At 40.8% G+C, this 27,891-nt stretch overlaps 1 protein-coding gene across 3 annotated transcripts in view; it reads left to right on the top strand.

Annotated features, from left to right (window-relative positions):
• The first annotated feature begins 2,031 nt into the window (after positions 1-2,031).
• The window catches only part of HACE1 (HECT domain and ankyrin repeat containing E3 ubiquitin protein ligase 1), a 97,764-nt gene continuing 71,904 nt past the window's right edge, over positions 2,032-27,891 (top strand). Inside the window, exons 1-11 of one of the 3 annotated variants that reach the window (XM_018553539.1) lie at positions 2,032-2,137; positions 3,744-3,798; positions 7,432-7,521; positions 12,077-12,181; positions 12,899-12,974; positions 15,019-15,150; positions 18,727-18,809; positions 21,068-21,164; positions 22,438-22,539; positions 22,930-23,036; positions 27,130-27,280. In XM_018553539.1, the coding sequence (XP_018409041.1) occupies positions 2,062-2,137; positions 3,744-3,798; positions 7,432-7,521; positions 12,077-12,181; positions 12,899-12,974; positions 15,019-15,150; positions 18,727-18,809; positions 21,068-21,164; positions 22,438-22,539; positions 22,930-23,036; positions 27,130-27,280 (1,074 nt within the window). In that variant the 5' untranslated portion in view covers positions 2,032-2,061. Of the gene's footprint in view, positions 2,138-3,743; positions 3,799-7,431; positions 7,522-12,076; positions 12,182-12,898; positions 12,975-15,018; positions 15,151-18,726; positions 18,810-21,067; positions 21,165-22,437; positions 22,540-22,929; positions 23,037-27,129; positions 27,377-27,891 lie in introns of all 3 variants that reach the window. The other 2 variants (XM_018553538.1, XM_018553540.1) reach the window with 2 other exon arrangements.

Here is a 27,891-nt window from a genome sequence, read left to right as displayed (position 1 = left end):
CTGTACCCGCCCCCTCCCTTGTCCGTTCCGCCAGTCAGCGCTGGCGGATCAGAGCGTGGAGGGGGGGAATCCAGCCCCTCCCCTGTCACAGCAGAGAGTCGTGACAGGATCGAGAGGTGAGCGAACGCCGATATGTGTTCGCTCACCTCCCGATCTACTTAGCCGACCTGTGACAGTCTGATTGTCACAGGTCGGCTAGAACTATGAGGTGAGTGGAAATCACTCATCTCATAGTTCTCCTTTAAATCACACTAATACTGTATCTGTTTCTCACATTTTCATCCTCCATTTAAGAATTAAGAGGATATATACTTTTGCCCTTTACCCAACCTTATAAACTTAAAATGACTGCCATTGTCTAATAATAGGGCTCCCTGGGCCTTGTACTTCTGTATTAGAAGGTTCACAGTAAATAAGGACAGAACCGCATTAAACTAGCAGTCCCTCTGGATTTACCTAATCAAACTATTAGTGAACACTGCCACCTGCTGATCAGTAAGGATATAGCAAGAGCAGAATAAGCTGCCAGCTGCCAGTGTATAGAAACACACATATTTTGATGAAAGTAAATGTTGTGATTTGGGATATAAATAGATATAAGACTGGATGTTCATTGCTAGTTTTACCCTATTTTATTTATTATAAACCTACACTACAAACATGGATATCCATTCATTTCTGAATGGGAAGCCTCTGTACTTTCCATAGATTTAGAACAAAGGCTGCAGAAAAAGAGATTCAGGACTCTGTGCCCTCAATTTCTTTTCATTTTAAAAGGGAAATATCAGGGGGCGGTTTAGCCCCCTGATATTTCCTCGAAGCCCCCCCAACAGTAAAAAAAAATTAAATGTAAATTTTTCGTAAAAAATAAATAATAAAAAATAAATTTAAAAAACACATGCTGGAGGTGGAGGCGGGGGCATGATGTCACATGACGCCGCACATGCGCGGCGTTGGGTGATACCACACGCCTGTTGGGGGGGCACATTTTTTTGTTTTTCCCTCGGGCACAAAAGGAGCTAGCTACGCCTACGCATGCACAGTACACATCTTCGGCCAGAAGACAAGGAGAGACACGAGGTAAGTCAATGGAGGCAGCGTGCTCCCGCACAGACTCCGTGGGACAGGAAGTGCCAGGAAGAGAGAGGAGTTATCGCTGGATCAGAGACCGGCACCAGCGCTGGAGGGACTCCTGAATACAAGTGGAAAGAAGATGATGATCAGATCATGAGGCATCATTTAAGGTAAGTGCTGACACTAGCCATGGTGGTGGTAGGGGGTATCATTTAATGTCAATGAGTCCATAACTGCTTTTTCATGTATATAGTAAAGGAAGAATTTGGCCACACTCTATTCCACGCTGAGTCAGTTTATTAAAAATTCGCAGTGCCCAAAGTCCACCCCCTCTGCCATGTTTCACCCAATCCTGGGTTTAGTCATGTGCTTGGTCAACCTTATTCTAGGCTGTGCCCATCGCTCTCATGTTACACTGTATACCGGTGTAGGCAAAATAAGCACTCCAGCTGTCATGGAACTACAAGTCCCACAAGGCATTGCAAGACTATGACAGCCATAGGCATGACTCGAAGTTGAACCGCAGCTGGCGTGCAGAGGTTGCCTATCCCTGCTACAAATGACTAGGCGCACTAAGTTGTCAGATGCGCCAATAGGGAGCCTTGACAAACGTCTCAGGAACAGCCCTTAGTTACCGCACAATGCATTGTGGGTAACGTAGTTTCCCGGGACGGTGAGGTTTATCTCCATACGCTCCTGCATCGTTTATTAGACTACATCTACCAGAGCAACGTACGCCACCGCTCAGGTCGGAAGCTGGACAGCTTTTCCTATCTGCTCATACAGCCGCTGTACCTGGCCAAGTAACCGACATGGAGTTGCTGTGGTCGGGGAGCTGTGACGCCCCTTGCAGTCCTTTGGAAGACAGAGTAGTTATTGGTCGGCTCTGACTTGTCTCTGAACCCGGTGCTTCGTTTCCCTCAAGCTGGTGAAAATAGGGGACCTCCTAGAGAGGGATTCTACTGGAGGGAGCTGAGCTCCCCTAGCATGGAGAGAGCTATGGAACAACTCAATCGTTTGACCCGATCTCTACGTAGAGCCCGCACCGTGGAGCTTCCTGAAGGTGACATCATCTATCTGTGCTGTCATATGACTGGGGATCGATCAGTGTTTACAGGGACCTGTCATTGTATGGATTGCAGTAGATTAATCTGATACTCTGATGATATCAGTGTTTGGTCATTGGATACAGTAGACTGTAGTAGATGTCTTGCATTTTATTTGCTGGGTGAAATCTGCAGACTCAGGTCTCTATGGGGTCCTGACCAAGGACCTGAAGCTAAAAAGCTTGCAGTTTTCATCCATCAGCCATTAAAGGGTTTGGCTTCAACTCTGTTTTGCTGCTTTAAAGCCCAACTCCAATAATGTTATTTCAGTTCAGAATATGTCAGAGTGACTGCTGTAAACCCGCCTGCCATAATTAGATCTTCTTCCTTCAATATACTTGCAGGTGGAAGACCAACGTCTGCACCTGCTGCGGCCGTTGCATCTCCATCCCCTCTTGGTCAATTAAAAAATTGAACCTGGGGCTGTTTGCTTTTGTGATTGGCCAGGAGGAGAGGGGAACGGAGATGCAACTGCAGCGCTGAGGTATATCATACTTGTAGACAGTGTTGTTCTGCCCTGTCTTAGTGGAGCTTGCCTAAACAGTGACAAATACTTTAAGGTGACACTATACTCAGGAGTTAAATCTTAATGCATTCGAGTGCCCTAACTAAAAACAAAAATGTATCTTATTTGTGTATCACTCAGCTGTAGATCCTCAAATCATCTCTGCATTCATGCTGACACTGTCCTTCCTTTTGGAGCGTGGCTACTTTTGTTCCCTATGTACCCTGTGTGTGTTATAAAGTAGCCACCGCTCCTAGCTCACTCCTGTGATGGACTACAATCTCATGTTTAGTTTAGTAATTTGTATTGAGATTGTAGTCTCATCATAGGAGTGAGCTTGGAGCGGTGGCTACTTTACAACCCACACAGGGACCATGGGGAACAACAGTAGCCACCCTCCTGAAGGAAGGACAGTGTCAGCACCAATTCAGAGATGATTCGAGGATCTAAAACTGAGTGATACACAAATAAGATACATTTTTATTAGTAGATAAAGGATAATTAAAGCCTCCGGTTTCTTGCTTATATCTACTGCTACGATGCAGTAGATATATGCAAAAAGTGTTAAAAAAAAAAACTGCTTTGAAAAGCGTTAATACTTACCTGTATTATCTCGGGCAGCCGCAAAGCATCTTGGGGCGGGCGAATGCGCAGATCACATATTCGGAAGGGACGCGAGGAGAGACACAAGGTAAGTCTATGGACGCGTGCACCCGCATGCAGACACCGTGAGACAGGAAGTGCCAGCAAGCTCAGAGGAGTCAGCGCTTGATAGGAGACCAGCAGCACCGCTGGAGGGACAGATGAAAACATCAGGAAAGAAGATCGGATTAAGAGACATCATTTAAGGTAAGTGCTAACATTAACATTGGGGGGAGGGAAACATTTTTGACTTTAATGTCACTTTAAGGTACTTGAATGTATTTTTAAGATTTAACTCCCGAGTTTAGTGTCACTTTAATTGTTAAACATTGTTCATTCCTGTATTAATACATTGTTATGTTCCTTTTGTATGCATGTAACAGTCTTAATGTAAAAATTGTCTCTCTTTGATGCAGATAATGAAACCGCAGTTTATACCTTGATGCCAATGGTGATGGCCGATCAACATCGGTATGTGGTTGGATTATTTTAAAGTTATTGACTTCATCAAATAAAGTGCTTTCACATCCTATCTATCTATCTATCTATCTATCTATCTATCTATCTATCTATCTATCTATCTTTTGAAGACAGTAGTGCTTTTTGCCTTGGATTTTTTTTGGTGTAAACAGAATAGTTTTATAACAAATCACAGGCTATAGCAGTAACTCAGAAGAGGTGAATATTCATTTACCTTAGTACTGTATATTAAAGCGAATCACCAAGATAAAACCTTTTTTTGCTGTATACAAATAAGTTACCCCAATGATGGGCATCCTAGGTCTGGATGGCATCTGCATAAGGCAAACATTTTAGTTTCAATTATGCCATATTATCATGTACCTGGTGAGAGACCAGTAGACGAGGAGGCTTCTCTTGCGACTTGTGTCCTACACCCCCTGGAGATGGGGACAGAGAGTGGAATGACAGTGAGGTGCATGAGTGCCACCATGGGAACCATACACCATACAGGGGACATCCAGTAGTGGGAAGTCAGCAAAGCCAGAGGTCAAACCGAGCGGGCAGTGTAGAAACAGGATCAGGAGAGCCGAAGATCAGAACCATCCGGCCAACGAAGTACAAAATCTATAGGCAGAAGGCAAAGTCCAGGAAACAGGCTGAGCTCAGGGGCAGGCAGCAAACGAGAGAGGGAGTCCAAACAATCCAGGTCAAAATGAGCAGCAGGCAAACCGACAGGGTACAGGCAACAGGAACACTAGCTGAAAGACCATCGGCAATGTGGTAAGGGCAGGCTCGTTTAAATAGGCCAGACTATCAAGGTAGAAGCATCACTTCTGATGCGCCAGACGTCTGCTCATCTTTCAGCGCAATTCCGGTTGCACGCATGCGCACCATAGCATGTTTTCCAACCACTTGAAGCAGAGGGTCCTGTCATTTACCCCTTCTCTTTTCTCTCCTCTTGTCCATTGACAGAACGCTCTGCATCCTCTTCACATAATACAAGGCGTTTTGTGAATGGGCAAAAGGAGACCTTGTCGTTTGGTCCTTGGGACAGATTTCCTCAAATAGTTTTAAACTTAAAGTGCAATCTAAAGCTCCTGTATGGCAGTCTAAACAAGTACCCCATGCAGTTACTATGTGGTGAAAAAGCTCTCCCAGACACTGCAGATCACAGTGGGAGGGTGTCTGCAATGCTGTCAATCCAGGAAACGGTACTAGCCAGGACTAGGTATGTCCAGGTAATAATTGACAATTTATAGGCTTGTGATCCAGCATTGACAATGTTAATAGCTCCCTGCAAGTTTTTTTCTTCTCATCCCACTGTAGACTGAGCAGAAACAGCTTGCAAGAGAGTGATAACTCTGCTCTGAATCGAGGAGCAGTGCAGCATCATTCCCATACCATCATAATAAGATGCATTAGGTGGACATTCACTGGCAGACTCAACAGTTATTTGTGGGACTTTACAGGGGGACTAACAGAAACCTGCAGGAGCAGATGCACTTTTAGTGCTGTAGTACATATTTTGTAATGGGGTGCAATAGTTCTACTAGAATTAAACCTGACCTAAATTAAAAAAAATGAATTTGTCTCCTGTTCACTGTAAAGGCTGTAAAAAAAAAAAATAGCCACAATACACATCTCAATACTTAAAGTGACACTAAACTCAGGAATTATATTTTAAAAATGCACTCAAGTAACTTAACTATTAACAAAAATGTATCTTATTTGTGTATCACTCAGCTGTAGATCCTCAAATCATCTCTGAATTTGTGTGACACTGTCCTTCCTTCTGCAAGGTGGGTACTTTTGTTCCCCATGGTCCCTGTGTGTGTTGTATAGTAGCCACCGCTCCAAGCTCACTCCTGTGATGGACTACAATGTCACTTTTAGTTATTTTATATTGAGATTGTAGTCCATTACAGGAGGGAACTTGGAGCGGTGGCTACTATACAACACACACAGGGACCATGGGGAACAAAAGTAGCCACCCTCCAGAAGGAAGGACAGTGTCAGCACCAATTCAGAGATGATTTGAGGATATACAGCTGAGTGATGCACAAATGAGATACGTTTTTGTTAATAGTCTAGGTACTTGAATGCATTTTTAAAATATAATTCCTAAGTTTAGTATCTCTTTAACTCCTGTCTTGAAGTGCGGTACAAAGGAGTCCGTTCAGCTGCCACCTCATTTCCCTATGAGCTACAGCAGAGATTGGCAACCTTGGCACTCCAGCTGTGATGAAACTACAAATCCCTTCATTATTATTATACAGGATTTATATAGCGCCAACAGTTTGTGCAGCGCTTTACAATATAAGGAAGACATTACAATCGCAATACAAATCAAGACAAGATGGTAAGGAGGGCCCTGCCCCTGAGGGCGTACAATCTAAAAACCTTCATGCCATGAAAGTCGTGACTGGGGCTGCCAGAGTCTTGCAATGCCTTATGGGACTTGTAGTTCCACAAGAGCTGGAGTGCTGAGATTACCTATTCCTGAGCTACAGCAGTGGATTGGATCTATGTGTAGCCTTAAGCTCTGATTGACTTTCTGTGTCTGAACAGCAAATTAGAGTACTCATCTCACCCAGACCTTTTCCTCTAAAAGGGAGCAGGAAGTAAAGCGGTAGATGCTGGGACTCTATAGTACCCTGCTTTGCGAACAAGGTAAGTACTGGGTGGAAGGAATTGGTGACCATTTTTTTTAAATTGAAGCATGTAGGGGACAGCACTACTGTCAATTTTTGACTTTAGGTCCACTTTAAGTAGGGCGGTCATGGTAACGAGTTCAGTGCATAGATCATGTTCCATTTTTACAAGAGATTCGAATATTGTCACTCACATTTCAAGGATTAGGAGAATCTGGATCTTTATCCTGAAATTTGTATAAAAAGCTTTGCGAGTCGGTACGGCTAGAATACAAATTGCTTTTCTTCAGGGCCTGTTTTTTTTCTGGTAAGTAAATTCATATATTGCTCTCGCCTCCAGGACTTCATTAGAGTGTCTCCCATTCTACGGAACTCTCTACCCCAACCTGTCCGTCTATCTTCCACACTGACTGCCTTTAGGCGATCTCTTAAGACTCATCTCAACCTAACCACTGAACAATCACTTTCTCAAACAATCATCCGCGCGCAGCTACCTCCTCATGTATCACTTGCCCCTCCCTTTTAGATTGTAAGCCCTCACGGGCAGGGCCCTCCTTACCATCTTGTCTTAAATTGTATTGTGACTGTAATGTCTTCCTTATATTGTAAAGCGCTGTGCAAACTATTGGCGCTATATAAATCCTGTATAATAATAAAAAATAATACCTTTCTAGGCTTTGTTTCCACCATGAGTGGTGCTTTTAAGCACTGAGGCTAAAGTGATGACCAGGGATGTGGACTTGCTCGAGTCTAGTAATCATGAGACATTCTTGCTGTTATCCCAGAGATAAGCTTGTTACCAAACCATTAATGATCTAGTTAGTTTTGGGAGATAGTCATTGTATGACCTGGCAGTTTCAGGTTTAATGACATTAATATCAGTCTTCATGTGTTATCAATTATTTTTTTTTATTTTTTTTTTAATAAATGTAAATAACTGTACATAGCTTGTGTTTTCTTGTTTAATATATTTTCTTTTTCTCATTCAAAGGTCAGTTTCGGAGCTGCTTTCAAATTCTAAGTTTGATGTCAATTATGCCTTTGGAAGAGTTAAAAGAAGCTTGCTACATATTGCTGCCAAGTAAGATTTTATCTTGTAATAACTCAGTGGCTGAAAAACAATATTTATTATTTCTATTTCAGTAATATTGTGTGTTTGTAATCACAGGGGCAGCTTTTCAGCAGAGTCACTTAAGTATTAAATATACTATTGGTGTGGCTGGCTAACTTTGGGCTTCTTTGACCACAGCAGACAAACATTTGTCTTTTGTTGTCAAGCCTTGAAAGACAGGTGGCCTGAAAGGGACACTAAACTCAGAAGTTTCATCGTAAAAATTTGTAGCCACCGCTCCAAGATCACTCCTGTGATGGACTACAATCTCATATTTACTTTACTCATTTTTATTGAGATTGTAGTCCATCACATGAGTGAGTTTGGAGTGGTGACTACTTTACAACACACAAAGGGACCATGGGGAACAAAAGTAACCACCCTCCAGAAGGAAGGACAGTGTCGGCACCAATTCAGAGATGATTTGAGGATCTACAGCTGACTGATACACAAATAAGGTATATTATTCTTAATAGTTAAGGTACTTGAGTGCATTTGTAAGGTTTAACTCCTGAGTTGTCACTTTAAAGTACACCTGTAATGAGGGAAATGTGGGGGCTTCCTGTGTTGGCTTTCTTTCAAAAATGCTAGTTGTCTGGCCTCAGTACTTGAACAAGTTTGTAGCAAATGATTGTTAGAGAAAAGTCATTAATCCACTGGAATCTCTTAAAAGATCAACTTGGCCATCAATTACCTCCTGGTTACGCAAGGGTTAGGGCAGAAGTGATTTTTTTTTTAAACTCAAAATATAAATGTAATTGGTATTACTGACACATGCCGATTCACGGGCTGTATACATTTTAGTAAGATCACATTAATAAATGGAGTATATTATTTTAGTGTTGTAATGTGAGAATACAGTGATACCTTTTGGGGAAGGGCAGCAACCCTGAAACTCTGTATGTTACATTCTGATCATTATACAACATGAAGGATAATCCTTTACAATATAGAACTCCTGAGTCTTTTATGCAATATCTTTACAGTTCAAGAGATCCATAGTGATATTTGACCCTAAACATATAAACCACGGCTATATGGCTTCCTGCAGAACTGGTTGTGCAAGAAACACATTGGACAGATTTATTTTTAGTACATACTGCTTTCTCATGTACTGATTGTATTTACTGCCCAGAAAGTGAATGAAATATCATCAGTGACTCAGTAAGCTGATTTAAAAGGCAGTGTTTATGCCTCATTGTAGACAGGCATGCTGAGACTTCTTTTTTTTTTAACTCTTAATATAGCCTCAAGACTTTCAAGGCCTGTACTTTAACCCTTTAGCTACCCGTTTACAATTCCACATACACATTATGGACTGAAGAACTTACTATATACCCCCCCAACACATATATTCAGGACCATATATAAGATCTATAGAATTAAGAGGGTATTGCGGTTTTTGTATATTTAAGCTGGAGGTAAAGCGAGGGAAAAAGGGGGACAGCATGAGCTTTATTCCATAATGTGCTAGTATGCACAACATATTAGCACTATATGGAGGACAACCTGCCAAAGCAATCCCCTCCAGCTCTGCGCTTATCCCTTGCTGGAGCTTCTGTGGTCAACCTGGTCTGATTCTAATTCTTCAGCTGCTTGATTGGCTGGGCCCCGATGATATAAGGCATGCAGGCATAGCACAAATCCTGCCAAGACTGTAAACTGAGCTGCTCATGTGTGGCTTAGTGTACAGGAAAAAAAAATGCTCACAGGCGGGAAGATGCTTCTATTGGAAGGAGAGACTTACACAGTGTCTTCTGGGATACAAAGACTGCCTGCGAGGAAAATTATAGAAAAGAATATATATATATATATTTTTTTTACTACCATTTTAACTAGTATTGACCAACGCTTTCAATTAAAAAATACATTTATTTTAGTGCACACAAACATAATATAATCTGCAGCATTTCTGTTCATAATAATAAAAAGTTAAGACTGATTTTTATAGGTAACAAATATTTGTGGGATCAAAATGATGTGGTTAGGAAACCATGAAAAACCCAAAACTGTAAATGGACAATGCATTAAACAACCTTTCCCTCTCATTAATTTAGAGAGACGTTAAAATGATGACCCTAAAACTATTAATGGGAATTAATAATTATAGTATAATAGGCATCTATGTACATATATTGTCCTGTATGTTGTGTGCCTACTTTTGCCTGTGGATTATTGTTGTTGTTGTTGTTGTTGTTGTTGTTTTTTTTCTTGAACTTTTTTACTGTTACAAGATGGCTGATGGTCATATTTGTGACCATTACATGCAGAGACAAGTGCTCTTTATGGTGACAACAGTAACCTATATACCCCTGATGACCCCTGTCTACCTGCAGATAATTTTGTTTGGTGATGGAGTTTTTCTGAGTTCAGTTTTCTGAGTTCAGTTGACAGACGGGAGGGGGCGGGCACAGCTGGCAATGGCTCTGGAGAGGCAGAGCCAGCTGTCAATCAAGCAGCGGGGATGTTCTCGACAATATTGTTGGGATTTTTTCTGGCTGCAGCTCGGCTCTGCCTTGTCAGCATATAACGGGTAGTAGCCTGCTATATGCTGACTTTGGGTCACAGGAGTACATTGGTAGGTCTACTCCTGTGACCCAAAAGAAAATTAAAGCCAAAAAAAGGTTTGGCTATAGCTCTTTTAGTCTGTGGGCTGAAGAAAAAAAATCACAGATTAACAGATTTCCCCATTCATGCAAAGGATGAAGGAATAGGAATGTCCCGCTGCAACTATTGTATTTTTGAGAGCAGGCGTCCGTGGCTGTCACAATACTCAAACGGTGACTGTGGATAATTGTCACTGTCACTGTTGAGCTAACAATTTTCAGCCCGGCTCTTTTGATCGCTGCAAAGGATGTTGGGTGGAAGGCTGCCGACAGGGCCAGTCGCGGAGTGATTTTCTTGATAAACCGGATTAAATTTGCTCTGTGTATGGCTGGCTTTAGTGCTTAGTGTGTGGAATTGCTATTTAATAAATGAAGAGGGAGCGGCTGAGTTATTTTTGTGAAAAGGAAGGAGTTTTTCTTCTTTTTTTTTTTTTGCGTCACAAGGTTACAAACCTAACTAGGAAAACTGGGGATGTCGATGCCACTTTTTCAGGCCCAAGTACAAGTACTTCCCCTCATGTACTTGCCGATACCAATCACCGATACTTTTTCTTTAAGGGACAGGAACTTTAAATGATCCATAATACAACTACATGTTCTGTACTATGGATCATGATTTAACCTATTCATGTTAGCAGCGGAGAATTGTAACACTATTGCTGGAGTGTAGTGGAGGTGTGTGCTGTATATATGTACTTCATATACATTACAGACGTCCAGTAGGTTAAATAAGAATTTTTTAAAAAAAAAACAGCGCAAGCTTCGGCACTAGGCATCGGGGCATTTTGGCAAGTACAAGTCAAAATGCCTTGTATCGGGCCCGATTCCGATGCTAGCATTGGTATCGGGTCATCCCTAAGGAAAACCGTTGGACGGAGAGTGTAATTGTAGCATTCTCATTCTGACTACTGAGTACCACTGGAGATGATAAAGTTTCTATGCAATGGTATGTTCTGTAGCTCCATAGTTATCTTAATGTGTAGAGAAGGAGCAAACCGTGCCATTAATGTAGCAGTGCAACATGACAAAGGGGCCTGGAGATCCTGTCACTGGTGATAAGTCACCAGCAGTATGTTGACTTATGGGGACACAGCAGCAAGTGAAGCCGCTCATTTGCTTGAATGTGTCACTCCCTCACTGGCTGGAGGGGTGAGGCTTCACTCTCTCTCGCCAGTGTCTTGGGTTTTGCAGCATTATTGAGGGAGCAACGCCTCGTTGCTGAAGAAGCCATACAAAGCAGCTGTGTCCTCCCTGCATTTTCTAGAGATCCTGTCACTAGTGTGACAAGTGTTGCTAGCCTAGTAAAAGTTTTGACCCTTGCTTGACAAAACTATCTATGCAAACAAATGAACTAGCAACATACCTAATGTTACCAAATGAGGACATTTTAAGAAGGTATGTATTTCAGAGCATCTCCCCACTAGCTCTACAAGATAGGACCAGGAACCATGAACAGCACACAATTTTTTAGAAAATTGGCAATTACATTTTTTTTTTTCCGGCATAACGCTCATCTGCTTGTGACAGATGACATCCAGTTCTCACTAGTTTCTCACAAATGAGACACCTAGACTTCGCCTCTCTTGCACATCACGGGAAAAGCTATAATGGAACTGTACTTTTACTTGAATCATACCTTGAAATTTAGCGAAGGTAATAAAGGATAATGAAACACACTAAACTGAAAAAAATAATTTTGAATAGAAAAGTCTTGCAGGCCTCTAAACTCTAAACAGCATCTCTTTCTAAGCATCACTGCTTTTTGCACAATTAACTGAGTTTTATATTTTGCTTTGATTGTATTTTGGACTTATAACCTCTACCAAATTATTAGCTCAATTCTGTTGCCTATTATTTTGAGCTTGTAGTATTTTTATGCTATGTTTAATCCTTTGTCTTGTTTTTTTTTCTTTCTTTAGCTGTGGTTCAGTGGAATGCTTAGTTCTGCTTTTAAAGAGAGGAGCCAATCCAAATTATCAGGATATTTCAGGATGCACGCCTCTTCATCTGGCAGCTCGCAATGGGTATGCTATTACAGTTTAGGCACAGGCCTCGTATATTTTATCACTCTAAGGCTTCATTCACACTGCCTCGCGTATTGTACCATATGCAACAAGTGCAAATAAATGGCTCCATACACATAGCGGCGTATGGAGCCGTATATTTGCGTAGCGTAAAAATGCCCAAAAACAGAACGGACCAAAGATGCGTCCGGGCAGCGTATTTCTGCGTATTTTACGCGCAAGCGCATGTTTACGCATATATGCATGTACGTGCGTACAGTTCATTAGAATTTCTATTAGGAATGATGCATTCTGGGAATGCAAATAGTGCACGCATATACGCTCGTATATACGCAATATACAATTTTGCTCTTGCGTTGTGTGTGAATGGTAGAAACTATACAATACTCACAATTACTGTAGAACGGAGGTAGGCAATCTGGGCACTCCCAAGTGTCCCATGAGACATTGCTAGACTGTGATAGGTAGAGGCAGGATGAGATTGTAGTTTTATGGCAGATGAAGTGCTAAGATTGCCTAACCCTGCTGTAAAATCTGGATGATTCCAAATCCTGCCCCAAAGAGATTTATGAATCATCAGTACAAAGTGTTTTATGTTCATCGTTATAGATATTCATCAGGGGTTAATCACCTGTAACAATGTCATCACTGTGACTTCAGAACAATAATACCAATGCATTGACGAAACATCCTAAAAGGTTTACATTATTTTTACAGGCAGAAGAAATGCATGAGCAAACTCTTAGAATACAATGCAGATGTCAACATTTGCAATAATGAAGGACTCACGGCTGTAAGTATTTTTATTCTCGCTTAATAAAAAGATGTTATTTGCAACCTTGCCTTTAAATCTCAGGAAAGGATGGTTATTTATTATGTTTGATAATGATAAATAAGTGCAGAGTCAAAAAGTAAAGCTCAGCAAGTCCGCATATGTTAGCATATATATATATATATATATATATATATATCCATCAGAAGTTCTTATCCTTTCCCATTCTATCCAAAACAAAAAAGTCTTGGTGTTCGGCTTTAAAATAAGCCTTTTATTGGAGAAATATGGTGGTTGCCATTGCTGAACTCTTGCAAATGCTAGTTGACACACTTTTTCTTTAAAGCTTTAAAGAAAAGTTCCACTTTTGCAGTCACACTTGGGAAAACCCGTCTGTAGGTTTGTTATGTGTCCCCATTCACACAGCAGATCTAAAAATATTTTTTTTAAATGCATTTCTTACCATTTTAGCTGTTTTAGTTGTTGAAGGCCTTTGTGCAGATTCCAGGCTACTCTGAGCAGTTTGAAAGTTAAATTAGAGGGTCAGACTGTGGGAAAGACTGAGTTTCTTCTCATTAACATACAATGCTTCTAAGTCTTTAATCCTTTGTTAGGGCAGGCAGTGTTCAAATCTAGTTTATGACTGATAATTTAAACATGAGGAGGAGATTAAGGGGGGATATGATCTCCATGTACAAAATGTTCAATGGTGGTAGCAACATTAGTGATAAACTGTTTAAAATTAACCCCATTACAAAAACTAGAGGCCACCACCTAAAAGTGGTGGAAAAAAAATTCCAGCACAAGGGGCGAAGGGGGTTCTTCACAGTAAGATCAGTTAGTGTCTGGAACTCACTGCCACAGGCGGTGATTTCAGCAAATAATGTGGAATTGTTCAAGAAACGTTTGGACGATTTCTTAAGGGACCGCAATATACAGGGGTACGGGTACTCCTAGAATGAGATCCTAATAGGTTGGACTTGATGGACTAATGTCTTTATTCAACCTCAAATACTATGTAACTATGTATAATGAAATCTCCCAGCACATTACAGACAGGGTTAATTAGAGTGAACATAACTTCGTACAGCCTGCTCTTTAACATTAGGTAGGGGGACGCTAGGTAGTATTTTTAATCAAGTAAGCACTTAACAATGTAAGCAGCAATTTTAAAATATTCTCGTTCAATATTACATAGTCATGCATTGTGAATGGGAACATAAAATAAGTATAAAGTTATCCCAATCTGGCTGTAAAAGTGGAACTAGACTTTAAGACCCAGCCGACCACCGACCCAGAGCAGGTGGCAGAGCAGAGCAAACTCATTATGTACATACTTTTGTTGGGTTGGAGACTGAAACTGATGAATCACAAGAGTCACCATGACAGCCACGCAACTGTTATTTTCAGTAGAGGCCAACAATAGCGGCCTCCACGTTTCCCTTCCAACAGTTTTTTTATTTATAGCTGAGCTAAGAGCATATATTAAAAAAAGCCCAGATTTTATTAATTTACAAAAAAAAAGAATCTTCTTAAATGCTACTTGTGTACCTGAATTTGAGGCTGACAGGAGGGGAAGGCAGAATGAAGACTCTTCAGTGTTCTGCTGCTCTTTCACTGTTCAGTCAATAGGCTGGAAGTGTGTTCTTCTTGCCCTATTGACAATCTAGGGCCGTCCTGTAAAGTTTATAAGGGTTGCTTAGATCACAATACTCACTGAACAGTATTGCAGATATAATATATGTAAATTGAGTATTTAGCGTCTTTCTTGGATTTTAGCTGTAAAGACTTGTGCATACAGGTTTGTTTCTTTTGTTCCTCCAGGAGAGTTGGAGAACACTACAGTTTGCAGAATGCTTTTTTTGCAAAATGGAGTCTTGCCTTACAGCTAGCTGGTATTCCTAAATTGATCCTAATAGCTTACAGCACAGTTATCTTGTAGCACCTTCTGAATTCAGTTTATAAACGTGTTCCTTTGTGTGAATTAAATACATAAAAAAAGATTAAGTTGCTGTTTTAGCATTTTTTTTTTTTTTACTGAAAACCTTACTTGTGTCTTGTTAAGATTCACTGGTTAGCTGTAAATGGGCGAACTGAGCTCCTTCATGACCTTGTACAACATGTCACCAACGTAGACGTGGAAGATGCAATGGGACAAACAGCGCTACATGTGGCATGCCAGAATGGACACAAAACTGTAAGTGTTTGTTTCTGATATTTGGGGACAATTGAAGTGTTTTTTCCTTGTTTATGTAGCCTTGTTCTACATTGACTTGTGTTGTAAAGTAGCCATCACACACACACACACCATGGGTGACAAAAGTGTCCATGCTCCAGAAGGAAGGACAGTGTCAGAATTAATTCAGAGATGATTTGAGTGTCTACAGCAAAGTGTTGTGGCTCGGGGTTAATTTTCAGTATCAAAAGCGGTAACCCCGAGCCACACTCGAGATTACACTGTAGCGTCACTTACCTTGTCCCTAAGAGCCCCACTGGGTCCTCCGGCCAATGCCGGTGTCGCAGGAGGGGCGGAACCAGCGGGAAATTAAAAAGTGAAAAAATACTGACACAATCAGACCGCCAGGGAGGTTAAAGATTTAAGTCCTGAGTTTAGTGTCACATTAAGAAAACGTTGCTGTCCCTGTGTGTGTGTGTGTGTGTGTCTGTGTCAATGGGCTGAAATTGATATGCCCCCCTCATTTTGAATTGCTGGAAAAAAGCTGGGTCCTGTGCAACATATAAAATAGTCCAGTCAGTGCCAGCCTCCTGCAGATAGACAAAGCAGCCTGAAATGAGAGATCAATACAGTATATCTTCTACATGCTAGGCCACAGTGAACAGTTTACTTTACGTAAAAGGAGGGTTTAAAGGGTTAACTAGCTTAAAGATTAACTCTCCTCCTCCTCCTCCCTTGCATTCCCTGAGGAAAATGCAGTTTACATAAAAGCTTTTCCTTCAGGAAAGAGAAAGTAATATGTAAGTAGCTATTGTCAAGTATGTTTTTAAAGTTACCCTGTGTGAAGCAGAACAATAGTATATTTAAAATAGGTAGTGTCCCAATTTGGTTCCAAAAGTGGAAATGTATTTTTAACCCCTTCCCATCCGGCTATTGTAATTAAACAGCTGGATGGGTCACTGTTGATTGCAGGTGGTTTTCTAACGTCTTTTCCCGCTTGTGCGGGCTGCCCCACGCTGTCAGCAGTTTAAACAACCGGCGATGGCTGTTTACATACAAGCGCTCGGAGGGAATAGAGCAGCCTGATCGCTTGTATGTTGCGTGCTTGTGTGCGGGCCCGGGACCGATACGGCAGCTTTCTAAACTGAGATCCGAGGGAGATCATTACACTTCCACCTGCTGATCTCCTGGAGATCTCTAAATGTGAAAGTGATGTGTATTACATCTCTTCTGTCTTCAGCCTGTAATTTCTCTGTCTTCTGTAGCTAGAAATGAAGCCGCTAGAGAAGAAGCTGGTGAAACCCCAAGCTCTATCTGTACCCTAAAAATTATATTAAATTAATTTTGGTAATGTGTTGCAGTCAAAGTACTGCATCGCTGAATACTGAAAAATGGCCTGGACAAGAAGGGGGTCCTCAAATGGTTAAAGACATGTCTGAATAAAAAAAGCATATAATGTTGGATTCACCTTCTTATAATTTGCTTTGTTTTTCATAACGCATGTCAGAGCAGCATATTAACAGGCATGTTATTTGTAAGGGCTGGTTCACACTAATTACACACTAAAATGGTCCATGTGCGGCTGGTGTCTGCTGGTTGGCAGAAGTGCGTATCAGTGCCATGCATTGTTGCAATGTAAGGCACTGTTTACTTTATCTTTAACTATTTTGATGCTGCGGTGATCTCCTGTGCCATCCGGTGAGCTGTGGAAAAATACAGCACATCACACCAGCATTGTGGTGTGAACGAGGTACATTGAAAACAATTGTTTTCTGTCTGTCATTGTGGTGACTGTCATTAGTTTGGTGCAGAAAAATGCCAATCACTGCAGTTTGTGTGAATGAGCGTTAAATGTCTGCATGTTGGCTTCCAGGCTCTTACTTTTCTTGGCCCATGGTGTAACTATTGTCAGCTCCTCCCACGTGCACCATCTCTTTTACTTTACAATCTGCCACATTGTACTACCACGTATGCTTACAGCTGTGCACACAGAGGCCGCTAAAAGCATTCATATATGTATATGCACAAAAACTAGATGCTCCAGACCATTTCTTATATTTACATTTGGTACAGTATGAAAATGTATCGACATATTCCTAATTCATCTGCAGGGTCTTGATATTTTTAACTTAGTCTTGCCATACAGGCTGAACTGGCTATGAAGAAAACACCACTTTCCAATGAGGAATACACTTAAACCTCAAGTGACTCTCTTGAAATCAGTCATTTTATTAATAGAAGTTACCAATATAATTGTGATCCAAGAAATCTCCCAAATGATAGTAAAACGTGAGCACTGTATGCATCTAGACTGGAAATATAGCATACCCAGAAAACATTACAAGAACAAAACCAACCCTTTTGCTGAAAGAAAATTCCTTTAGTTTATGAGATCCCAGTGACTCACCATCAGGTACATAAGGAAAAGATTAAAACAACAACTGTGTGGCCGCTCTTTGTACCTGCACAGGTATGAAAACAAATTAATATTCTATGATGAACAGCTTCTCATGCTATGGCAGTAGAGCTACCTGTAGAGGAGGTAGGCACAGACATTTTCATGGTATCAGTTCTTGACTTTCAAATTAGCTTATTTCCCATTACAAAGAAAGTTAGAGTTATTAAACCCTCCGTTTTTTTTTGTTTGTTTTGCATATATCTACTGCTAGGGTGCAGTAGATATATACAAAAAACAAAACGCTTTCAAAAGGGTTAATACTTACCTGTGTCTCCCCCGCGCGCTCCCGTACAAAAATTTGAAAATTCTTGGGCGGCCGCAAAGCATGTTGCGGCGGGCGCATGCGCTGTTCACATTTTCGGCTGGGGCGCGAGGAGAGACACAAGGTAAGTCTGTGGACGCGTGCACCCGCATGTAGACATCGTGGGACAGGAAGTGCCAGCAAGGACAAGAGGAGTCAGCGCTGGATCGGAGACCCGCCGCATCGCTGGAGGGACAGATGAAAAGGACAGGAAAAAAGATCAGATTAAGTAACATCATTTAAGGTAAGTGCTTTAATTAAAATTGGGGGGAGGGAAAAAGATGTTTGACTTTAATGTCACTTTAAGCTAAACCATACACTAGCAGATTTTTTCTTTCAGCCTGCCGACCGAATGTAAAATATCTGAGTCCTCCATACATGCTAAACATTGTGGATGGAAGAATCTCCTGCTGCAGGCACCCGCATTCAGAATACAATAACTGCAGCAGGAGATTTGTCCATCCATGATTAGTTTGAATGGAGGAATTTTTTTGTGTAGATGAACAGTGACTGCAACTGATTGGTGTCAAAATTTTTGGACAAATATTTTCAGCCCAGCTCCCTCGGCAGGACCACGTGCTGTAAGAATTTAGGCAGATTCTTGGCTAACAGTCTTTAACTGTTGGTTTCTGCAGATCCTGTTTTTTATGTGATGTGATCTTGGAAGCAGAAGGCTATGTAACTGTGACGTTTTGAACTATACACACAACTTGAGTTGGAGATGTTTTTCCTCTGACACTATTGCTCTCGGTTCCTTTTTATAGATTTATCATTTTTTAAACACTTTACAACTAACCAAAGCACTGTTGTGATGTAACACTTTTTCTTTATCTTTCAGACTGTACTGTGCTTACTAGACAGTGGTGCAGATATTAACAGGCCAAACGTTTCAGGAGCCACTCCACTGTATTTTGCATGCAGGTAAGATATGATCACGTGCTAAAGTACAGAATGACTCATGAATGAGTTTAAAATTGTGTAATGCAGGATTGTATATTATTGAACCTGGAAAGATAAGTGGTGGTGTTACCAATACTTTACAGCTGATCGTAAGTTAAATTAGGGATAGTAACATCTGACTGGTTACTTGGGGTAATGCATACACCTTACATTTCTTTAAGGCTGGCCATATCCTGGCCTTATCTGTAAATAATAAATCAAGGCAACTGTATTTTTCTTGAAGATGTTTTGCTGGTCATCCGACCATCTTTCTCAGTTCAGAATGCGAAACATCTTCAACAAAAATGCAGCAAGTCCAGTTGCCTTGATTTTATTTTTTACAGGTGTACCATGACCTGGATGAATAAGACCCCTCACAGACATACACTGGTCTTATATGAGAAACTCTCAATTCCCCCAAGAGGGAGGAATCTATCCCCATCCTGTGTGCCGCTGTCAAAATACCCAAAAGTGGCTGCAGCTGGTTGGCTACAGTCCCTCTTCAGCCAGGATTGTTTGGACCAGCTTCTTCAACAGAAGTTGGTTCATAATTGACTTTTGTAAAAAGGGGGAGGGGGGTCCGACATGGCCACATGCTATTCAAATTTCATCTGAGTCGTCATTCGTTTGGTGTATAACCAGCTTAACTCAGTGTGTGTTGTTCACTTTTTAGAACGATTTTAGGTATGTTCCAAGCTGCAGTCTTGCTTAGTATAGTCCAGGGTCTCAAAGGCATGTCTGTCGGCCTATGGCTTCCCAGATGTGCATGTTTTGGCTCAATGCTCTACAATCAGTGCATGAAAAGAGAAGGAGTCTTCTAGTTCTACTTATTTGAGGAATAACATTAGTGATTAGTAAAAGTTTGTACATCTGTCCAATCGATTGTCAGCCCTGGTGGATGTCTGTTCATACCATAGACGGACAGATAAGCAGATTGTTATCTAATGTCTATTGCCAACTTAAATTCTTGTTGGAGAAAATATTTTGAGGTGTACTTTTGTTTAAATACAAATAGTGATGAAAAAAAGGGCGCACTATGAATTGGTAAACACTAAAGTTCGGGGATGAATTCCCACCCAATATGTGAGTGTTTGCATTTTCATTGTGTATTTACGTAGGTTTACATAGGTTGCAACGATCACATGGGAGGAAGTGTTGCTTTGATGACCATTGTTATATGAAGTTGCTAAGAGGAGATCACAGATAGTTGGTGGATAACAAAAGACTATGCAATATTTGGACATTTATTAGAGTGACACCATTATTGGACATAATCTTTTGTGTTAATTTTCGCACTTACATGGCATAAGCTTATTTGCGTATGCTGATTTTTATTAGAATCCCATTGAAACAGTATTATAAATTTATAGGTTGTTCACCTAATTGTAATTGTGTTCTTTATCACAGTTTGATACAACGGCTGATTTTTAATGGGTTTACATAATTTGAAGGGAAATATCCTGAGAGCATAAAAGTGTGTAGAGAAATATGCAGGATGTCATTGCTGACCTTGTCCTAAAAACAGTAAGATTCTATTCACACCAGATGTGTTTGTGTTGGGCTAGAAGCCTTTTTCATGGATGGATGGATGAATGGATGAGTTTCCTGCTGCACGTGCCCGCTGTCAAAATATAATAGATGCCGCAAGAGATTCATCATGTGAATTACCCCTCCTGAGAATAACTCCTCTGCATAGAAAGCTGGTAACTCTTATGATGGGGACAAGTGACGAATGAGCAGTGGCGCTGCTTTAGTGTGCTGGCTGTTTAGTAAGGACTCCTGAGGTTTTTTTTCTTGACAGTTGTCTGTTTATTTTTTATCATTATTTCACAGTTTTATTGTAGCACAGCTTCATTACTGCTCTGCAGTAATATAGTTAACATACGCATTCCCATCTCAATACCTGTAACGGTTATCTAGACAATCTTCCTATAATAATAATATAAAATGGCGGAAATGTGTGTGAGGCCTTTGGTGTTTTATTTTCCAACACGATATTCATATATTTTCTTCCCTTTTTTTTATATTACATTTTGTACCTCTGAAGGGAAATGACAGTAAATGTGTTTTTGTGGGAGATAAGATTACTTGAAATTAATTTCTTCAGCAGCAATAGCTTGTAGCCAAAGAAAACACAATGAGAGATGGAGTGAGATTTGATGTGTTTCTGTTTGTATTACAATTAATATGCCATCAGGCATACAGCTTGTAGCACAAATAATTTCTTTTGTTTTCCTCAGTCACGGACAAAGAGATACTGCACAGATACTACTTCTACGTGGTGCTAAGTACTTGCCAGATAGAAATGGTGTTACACCATTGGATCTCTGTGTACAGGTATGTCTTATGACTTGCGTCTATGGTTATAGAAGATGTGTGTAGGAACAAGTACACCATGCACTTGTATATCTAAATACCTAGGTGTCAGTTAATACCAGAACTGATTTGACTGACACATGGAGTTAGTTTAAAGTCCAGCTCTGGGCAGTTTTTAAAAATTATTTTTAAAAGGTCCCACTGGAGGTATAAAAAACTAAAAGCTGGTCTAGGCTGCAATACTTGCCTATGTTCCTGATCTGTGCCTCACAGTAATATCCGTCCTCCACTAGATGTCCTCAATCTTCTCGTTTAAATGACACCCAGCCTTATCCATCTCGGAAGACTGAAGACATCCTGATGCAGGGTGTCATGGCCCTCTCTCCTCAGGGGCATCATCACAGAGCTCTGCATTCACATGCAGTGATTCAGAGAACAACGGTGACGTCATTTGCTCTCTGCATTGAGGAGCACCTGACTGCTGGGGAAGTTTTGAAGAGGACCCTGTGCGTCATATGTCTGAACACAATTTTTTTTAAAGCAAAAATTTCATATGGGTGGTGGGGGGGTGGGGGGGGGCGACAACTGGAGGCTGGGAGGATGAGCTCTGAATTCGACTTTAATAAGGTTGCTGGAAATTCCAAGTTTTTATTGCTTGTCTGTGTCATCATTTGAAATATATTTGCCATAATGATTATTGTATTCAGGAATACGGGGCTAAACTATGGAAAGCAAATAATGCATTCATTCTAGCTTAGTGGTTTGGCTAAAATCAATTGTGTACCTGTTAAAGGGTTTTGCTGCTTACTTTGTCATGTTTTTGCAGCTTGCTGCTGATTGTTACTCTTTCCCTCTAGTGGTCAGCATTAGCATAGCAGCATTCCTCTACTAAGTAGATGTGGACACATGGAAGTGAAAAATTGTTGTAGCTGATGATACATTTGGAGCACACGCATGTAGAAATGCTGAGTAGTTTCCTGATCCTTCCTTGATCTGACTGAGTCAGTAAAAGAAAACACAGTTCCCTAGTCTGTAGTTAAGTCATAATGTTTATTTGCAGTGGCTTGGTACATTATTTACTCTGAGGCTGTCATGTTAAATGACCTCCTGTAGTTTGTGTTTAATGTGTGTGTTTTTTTTTTTTTTTTTTTTTTTTGCACATGTTAACTATTCGTAGTAAGACCATATTTTTCTTTCTGCCGCATACACCTATTACAGTGTAATTGAATAATGAATTACATGGCATTTCATTCTATTGTCTTGTGTGTATGCTTTTTTTTTTTTTCCCTCCAAGGGTGGATATGGTGAAACCTGTGAAATACTTATACAGCATCACCCAAGACTATTCCAGACATTAATACAATTGACTCAAAGTGAAGATATTCGGGAGAATATGGTACTTTCTTGTAGTTTACTTTTTCTTCTCGCTCCTATCTAATTGCCATGGTTTACTACTTTTTGTGCAGTAATATTACTTTTTTGGGTTGTGTCTTGTTAAATAATTTAACTAGGTTAGTTTACCGATCTTTTATGTCGTCGTGATGCAATGTTCATAAATGATCAATATGGTTTTTGTTTTTTTATAAACTATTTTCTGTTCTGTTTTTTAACATTTTGTCTTGTTCTTGATGATGGGTTATGCCTGTGTGTTTCATTTTTAAACAAACCTTTAAGAACCAATTGCTCCTTCAAGTCTGCCTTATATTAACGATTGAAAGTCATATCAAAATGAATGAAAGTGTTTTAGTCAATTATATTTCCTACTTTGTCTATTTTTTTTATGTAGTTAAGGCAAGTCCTGGAATATTTATCACAGCAAAACGAAAGCCAGTATCAGAAAATACTTACAAGTCTTGCAGAAGTTGCTACTACAAACGGCCACAAACTCTTAAGGTAATGTTTTTATTGGACATTGGGTGTGGGCAAATGCTGGTGGGAATTATACTGGTTGCTAGAAGGCCGGAAGCACAAAAAAAAAATGTTTTTTTTTGCTGCTAATGATTTAAAGTGAATCTGTCATGAGGGAAGTAAGCCCGCCATTGCTGGTCACCTTCTGAAAATGATAGTCACTTGGCTGTGTCTTAAGTATTTGTTAATCACAGATCCAGAACAAGCACACTTTAAATGAGTGTCAGACCTTATTTCTACAGTTATTCCAAGTCGGCTAGACAGACAGTATTGGATGTTTTGGCACCATTGGACCTAAGTACCCTGATGCACACTGATGATTGAGATAAAATAATAGGAGGGCGTCCTGTGCTTTGTTCACAGAGAGTTTGTGAGGATTTTGTTGATGTATACAAATAAAGAGAGATAATTTTAACATTTATCTAAGGCAGGGGCGCCCACTATTTTTCGTCTGGAGATCTACTTTTCAAATGACGAGCTCATTGAGATCTACCAACGAAAAAACACCTGCATTCAAGGGCGGGAGGGGGCGTGGCGGTGCATTGAAGTCAATGGCACCGCAGCCAGGCTCCGCAGTTTTTAAAATAGAAAAAGAAATTGAGGACACATAGTCCTCAATCCTTTTTTTTCTGCAGCCTCTATTCTAAATGAATGGAAAGCACAGAGGCTTCCCATTCATTCAGAAAATATTTTACTATCAAGCAGTTTCTGAATGGGGAGGAGCCTCTGTACAGAGTGCTTCTCCCCATTGAGAAACTCATGAATGAACGGGACGTGAACACATCCTGTTCATTCATTTTATAACTGGGGACACATAGTACTGTGTCCTTAGTTATTTACAAACACTGGAGTGATCAGCCGATCGCTCCAGTGTTTGTCCTGCACAGAGGATTGGTACATACTACTGACATGTACCGATCCTCTGCCGCTCGGCCACGCACAAATGGGCTCAGCTTCTCCTCTGCATCCCCCCTGCTCTCCCGGGCAGAGGCAGCGGGGGATCCGACGAGAAGTGAAAGAGCACTTCAGTCGCGGGGGGTGGGGTGTCGTAGCCGCTGTGACAGAACAGACGAGCAGTGAGGGGAGAGAGAGGCGCCGGCTGTCAGATCCTGGCCGAGCGTCTCTCTCTCTCTCTCTCTCTCTCTCCTCACCGCTCTGCATTAGTTCTGTGACAGCGGCTCCGTCCTCCGCCCTCCCCCGCCGCCAGTTCCTTCTCTTCTTCTCGGATCCCCGCTGGGGAGAGCAGCGGGATCCAGAGAAGCGGCGGGAGGGGAGGACATGGCGATCTACCAGTGATCGCTGCGCGATCGACTCGTAGATCGCGATCAACCTTGTGGGCACTCCTGATCTAAGGCAAGGCTTAAAATTTCAAGTCTCTAGACCTACTAGCCAGGCAAAAACCTTACTCTCCACCAGTTGTCCCACCAAACCTTGCCCAGGTCCGCCTCCAACCCCACCCCAGGCCCGCCCCCCCACCCCAGGCCCGTCCCCCAACCACGCCCCCTTAAAGCTTATGAAATTAAATTTTTCTTTAGAATAGAGTCCAAAATATAAAAAACAGTAATCATAACATAGCTTTAGCTTTATATTATGTTAACAGGGTGCAGATAAGATACCACAGTCAAAACTGGGGGGGAACTGATCATTTCCACCACTACCATATGAGGATGTGTGTATGGGCAGCATGTGATTAATTTCCACTCACCCTCACCTAATTTTTACTCGCAAAATGCGAGCAGGCGAATGGAAATTTTAAGCCCTGATCTAAGGGGTTTGTCAGGGAGAAAAATGCGCTGATTGAATTGACCTGGTTATTTCTGATGTTGGTACTGTGTTTAAGAGCATTGAGCCGGTACCACATAAGGCTGTCTGATTTGTTTAATGTGGTCTTTATCAGACCATACACAGAGAAGAATAGCTTCTGTTTGTATGGTATCATATTGGAGCGAGGACATGCACCCAGCAGCAAGAACCCGGCTCATTCCTTTCCTGAGCCGTGGAGGAGCAGTGCTTCTTTTGTATCGTCTTTAGCAGACTTTCATTACCCTTCTGCCTGATGCTTCATATATTTGTCCAAAGCTGATAATTAGTTGCTATTATCTTTTAATTTAAAAAAATAAAATTATCCAGAAGAGTTTCTAAATTTGGAGTGGTTGTTGGGTGCATGCCACAAGGAATTACTCTACAGTCCCATTAGTCGATAAGTTCCATAATGTGTGTGCAGTAAAACTAAAAGCTTTAAAAATTAGGACATGGCTATTCAGAAATCTTCCACATTAGTGATAGGTAGCTGCTAAGTTGTTCCCAGTATGAGGTGAACATTTTAGAAGCTACATTTAAAACATTACTTTGCCTATTCAAAGACATTTGTGGTCTGAAAGTGCATATATCCTTTAAGCATGAAAAAATAACTACTTGCTTTCAAAGTCAGGTTGATGCTGTAGGGCTTAATCAACTGCTGTCTTGTATGTCTCTGGGGCTTCAAAGGTGTGATCTTTCAGATGGATTTTCTAGAATGCCCTACCCTTACCCTGGCCACTGACATAGATTCTTATTTTTCTTGCTGCATTTGAAAAAATGCTGACCTGTCACCTCAAATGCACAGATCCTGTTAAGGGAGTCCCTGAGAGGTTTAGGAAGCCAGTGATTGATTAAGTCTGTACTCATAGACAGTAGTTGAAAGCTGAGAGAGACAAAAATGGTGATTGCAACTGCATGCTGTCCTTAACCGACAATAACAACTAATTGTTGACCTAAGGAAAAGTAATGGCCAAGGACATGCATCTTCAAATAAGCATAAGGTTTATAAAATGAAAAAGTTCTGCAGCAGTGGAAAAACAAGGCCATATGAATCTTTTTAAATAACCTTATTTAAGCACTTCAGGATTTAGAACATCAGTTATAGCCTAAAAAACTTTGTCTTCATTTTTATTACCACTTTTTGTTTATAGATTTCATAGAAAATGTATATTTTGCCAAACAATATTGCCAAAAGAAAGCCCTACTGTTGTGTTTTTTTTTAAATCTTAAGTAATAGCAATGCTGTCATTAAAGGAGAACTATGAGGTGACAATGAAACTATCACACGTCGGCTCAATAGATCGTGAAGTGAGCGAATACATACCGGTGTTCACTACTCCCTCATCTCCCTGGAGAGAGTGGTGACTGTCACTCACCACTCCCCGCAGGGATTCCCCCCCACTCCTCCAGCACTGACTGGAGGAACGGTCAGGGGAGGGTACAGCTGGTTCTGCCTCTAGATAGGCAGAGCCAGCTGTCACTCACGCAGCTGGGTGGATCTCTACAGCTGTAGCTCGCAATATATTGTGCTTTGGGTCACGAAAGGAGGTTAGTATATGTCCTCCTGTGACCTTTAGGAGAACTATGGGGAAAAACACTTACCCCATAGTTCTCTTTTAAATAATCAGGCCTGTTTTGGATATGAAACATTGCTCTGGTCCATAAGGGTTAAACAGGTACAAGAGCTGAAATAGTTAAGTTGCCAATTTACCTGGTAATCTGAACTTCACCCCATGTCTTAGATGGTACAACTTTACATTTATGTAGCTGTCCTTTTCTATAAGGCAGACTTTCATTTTAATGAGTTACTTGTATCTGTTCAGGTTGATTTTTGTATGGCATCACTAAATAAATGGTTTGAATGATAAGGTATGTGTAGTTAAATGAATTGTGAATGCAGATATTTATTCTACATCCATGGAGACTTTTGCTTACATCTACAATATTCTATGCCAATGAAACTGAGCAGTCAGACCTTCAAATAAATCTGGTTAACCTTAAATGAACATTTTGGGTGGTCTTCTATGAGCTAGTAATAGAGAGTAGCTTCTCTTTGATCATGTCTGCTTTTCAGCTTAGATGAATGGAAGATAGAAAGAGAAATTCCAACCCACCCAGTTGCTTGTGATTCTGATCCTAGTCTTTCAGTACAATTGTTCACACATAATACAGGTAGTGATAGTTGTGTTTGTTAATGTATCTTCAAGATGTTTTGTGCTGTTTTATGATCCAGTGATTACATTTTCATTATAACATCACAACTTGCGTCTTTCTCTAGTCTCTCTAGCAGTTATGAAGCTCAGATGAAGAGTCTGCTGTGCATTGTCCGGATATTTTGCCACGTTTTTCGCCTTGGCCCCTCTTCCCCCAGTAATGGAAATGACATGGGCTACAATGGGAACAAAACTCCAAGAAACCAGGTGTTCAAGGTCAGAAAAGTATATGACGTTTTTAGGAAGATAGACGTAAAAGAGATGAATATGACAAAGCATGCAATCATTTATCAGACCCCTTCTTCACAGGACGTAAGTTTGGATATATCATGCATGTCACTTTTAGTTCAGTTCATTGCCTTTCCTTTTTTTTTTTTCCTCTTGGTCAATCAGAATTACATTTGATTCACTTTCCTTAACATTATATTTCTTTATTGTCATAACACTTTTCCCCAGCTGATTTATTTTAAATTTGCAGCCCACTTGGTTTACTTTTTTAGACATTTATTCAACACTACATTAAATAATTAAAACATGGATGTGTGCATAAACCACTTTCTATACCCTTAGGAATTGCTGTCCGTTTTGAAGTCTTCTGTTCTTTTTCTTTTTATAGTCCTGTTCCATCATGCTATGATATTTTATTATTTTCATTCAGAAATGCCTTATAATACCTTTTTTTATGAAGAGTAAAAATGCGTCTCTCTCTCTCTCTCTCTCTCTCTCTCTCTCTCTCTCCCCCCTCTCTCGCCCCCTCTCTCTCTCTCTCTCTCTCTCTCTCTCTCTCCCCCTCTCTCTCTCTCTCTCTCCCTTTCTCTCTCTCTCTC

This window comes from Nanorana parkeri, unplaced genomic scaffold (genome assembly GCF_000935625.1).
Source record: "Nanorana parkeri isolate BGI_ZX_2015 unplaced genomic scaffold, ASM93562v1 scaffold123, whole genome shotgun sequence".
Lineage (NCBI taxonomy): Eukaryota > Metazoa > Chordata > Amphibia > Anura > Dicroglossidae > Nanorana > Nanorana parkeri.
This window is presented reverse-complemented; position numbering and strand designations above follow the sequence as displayed.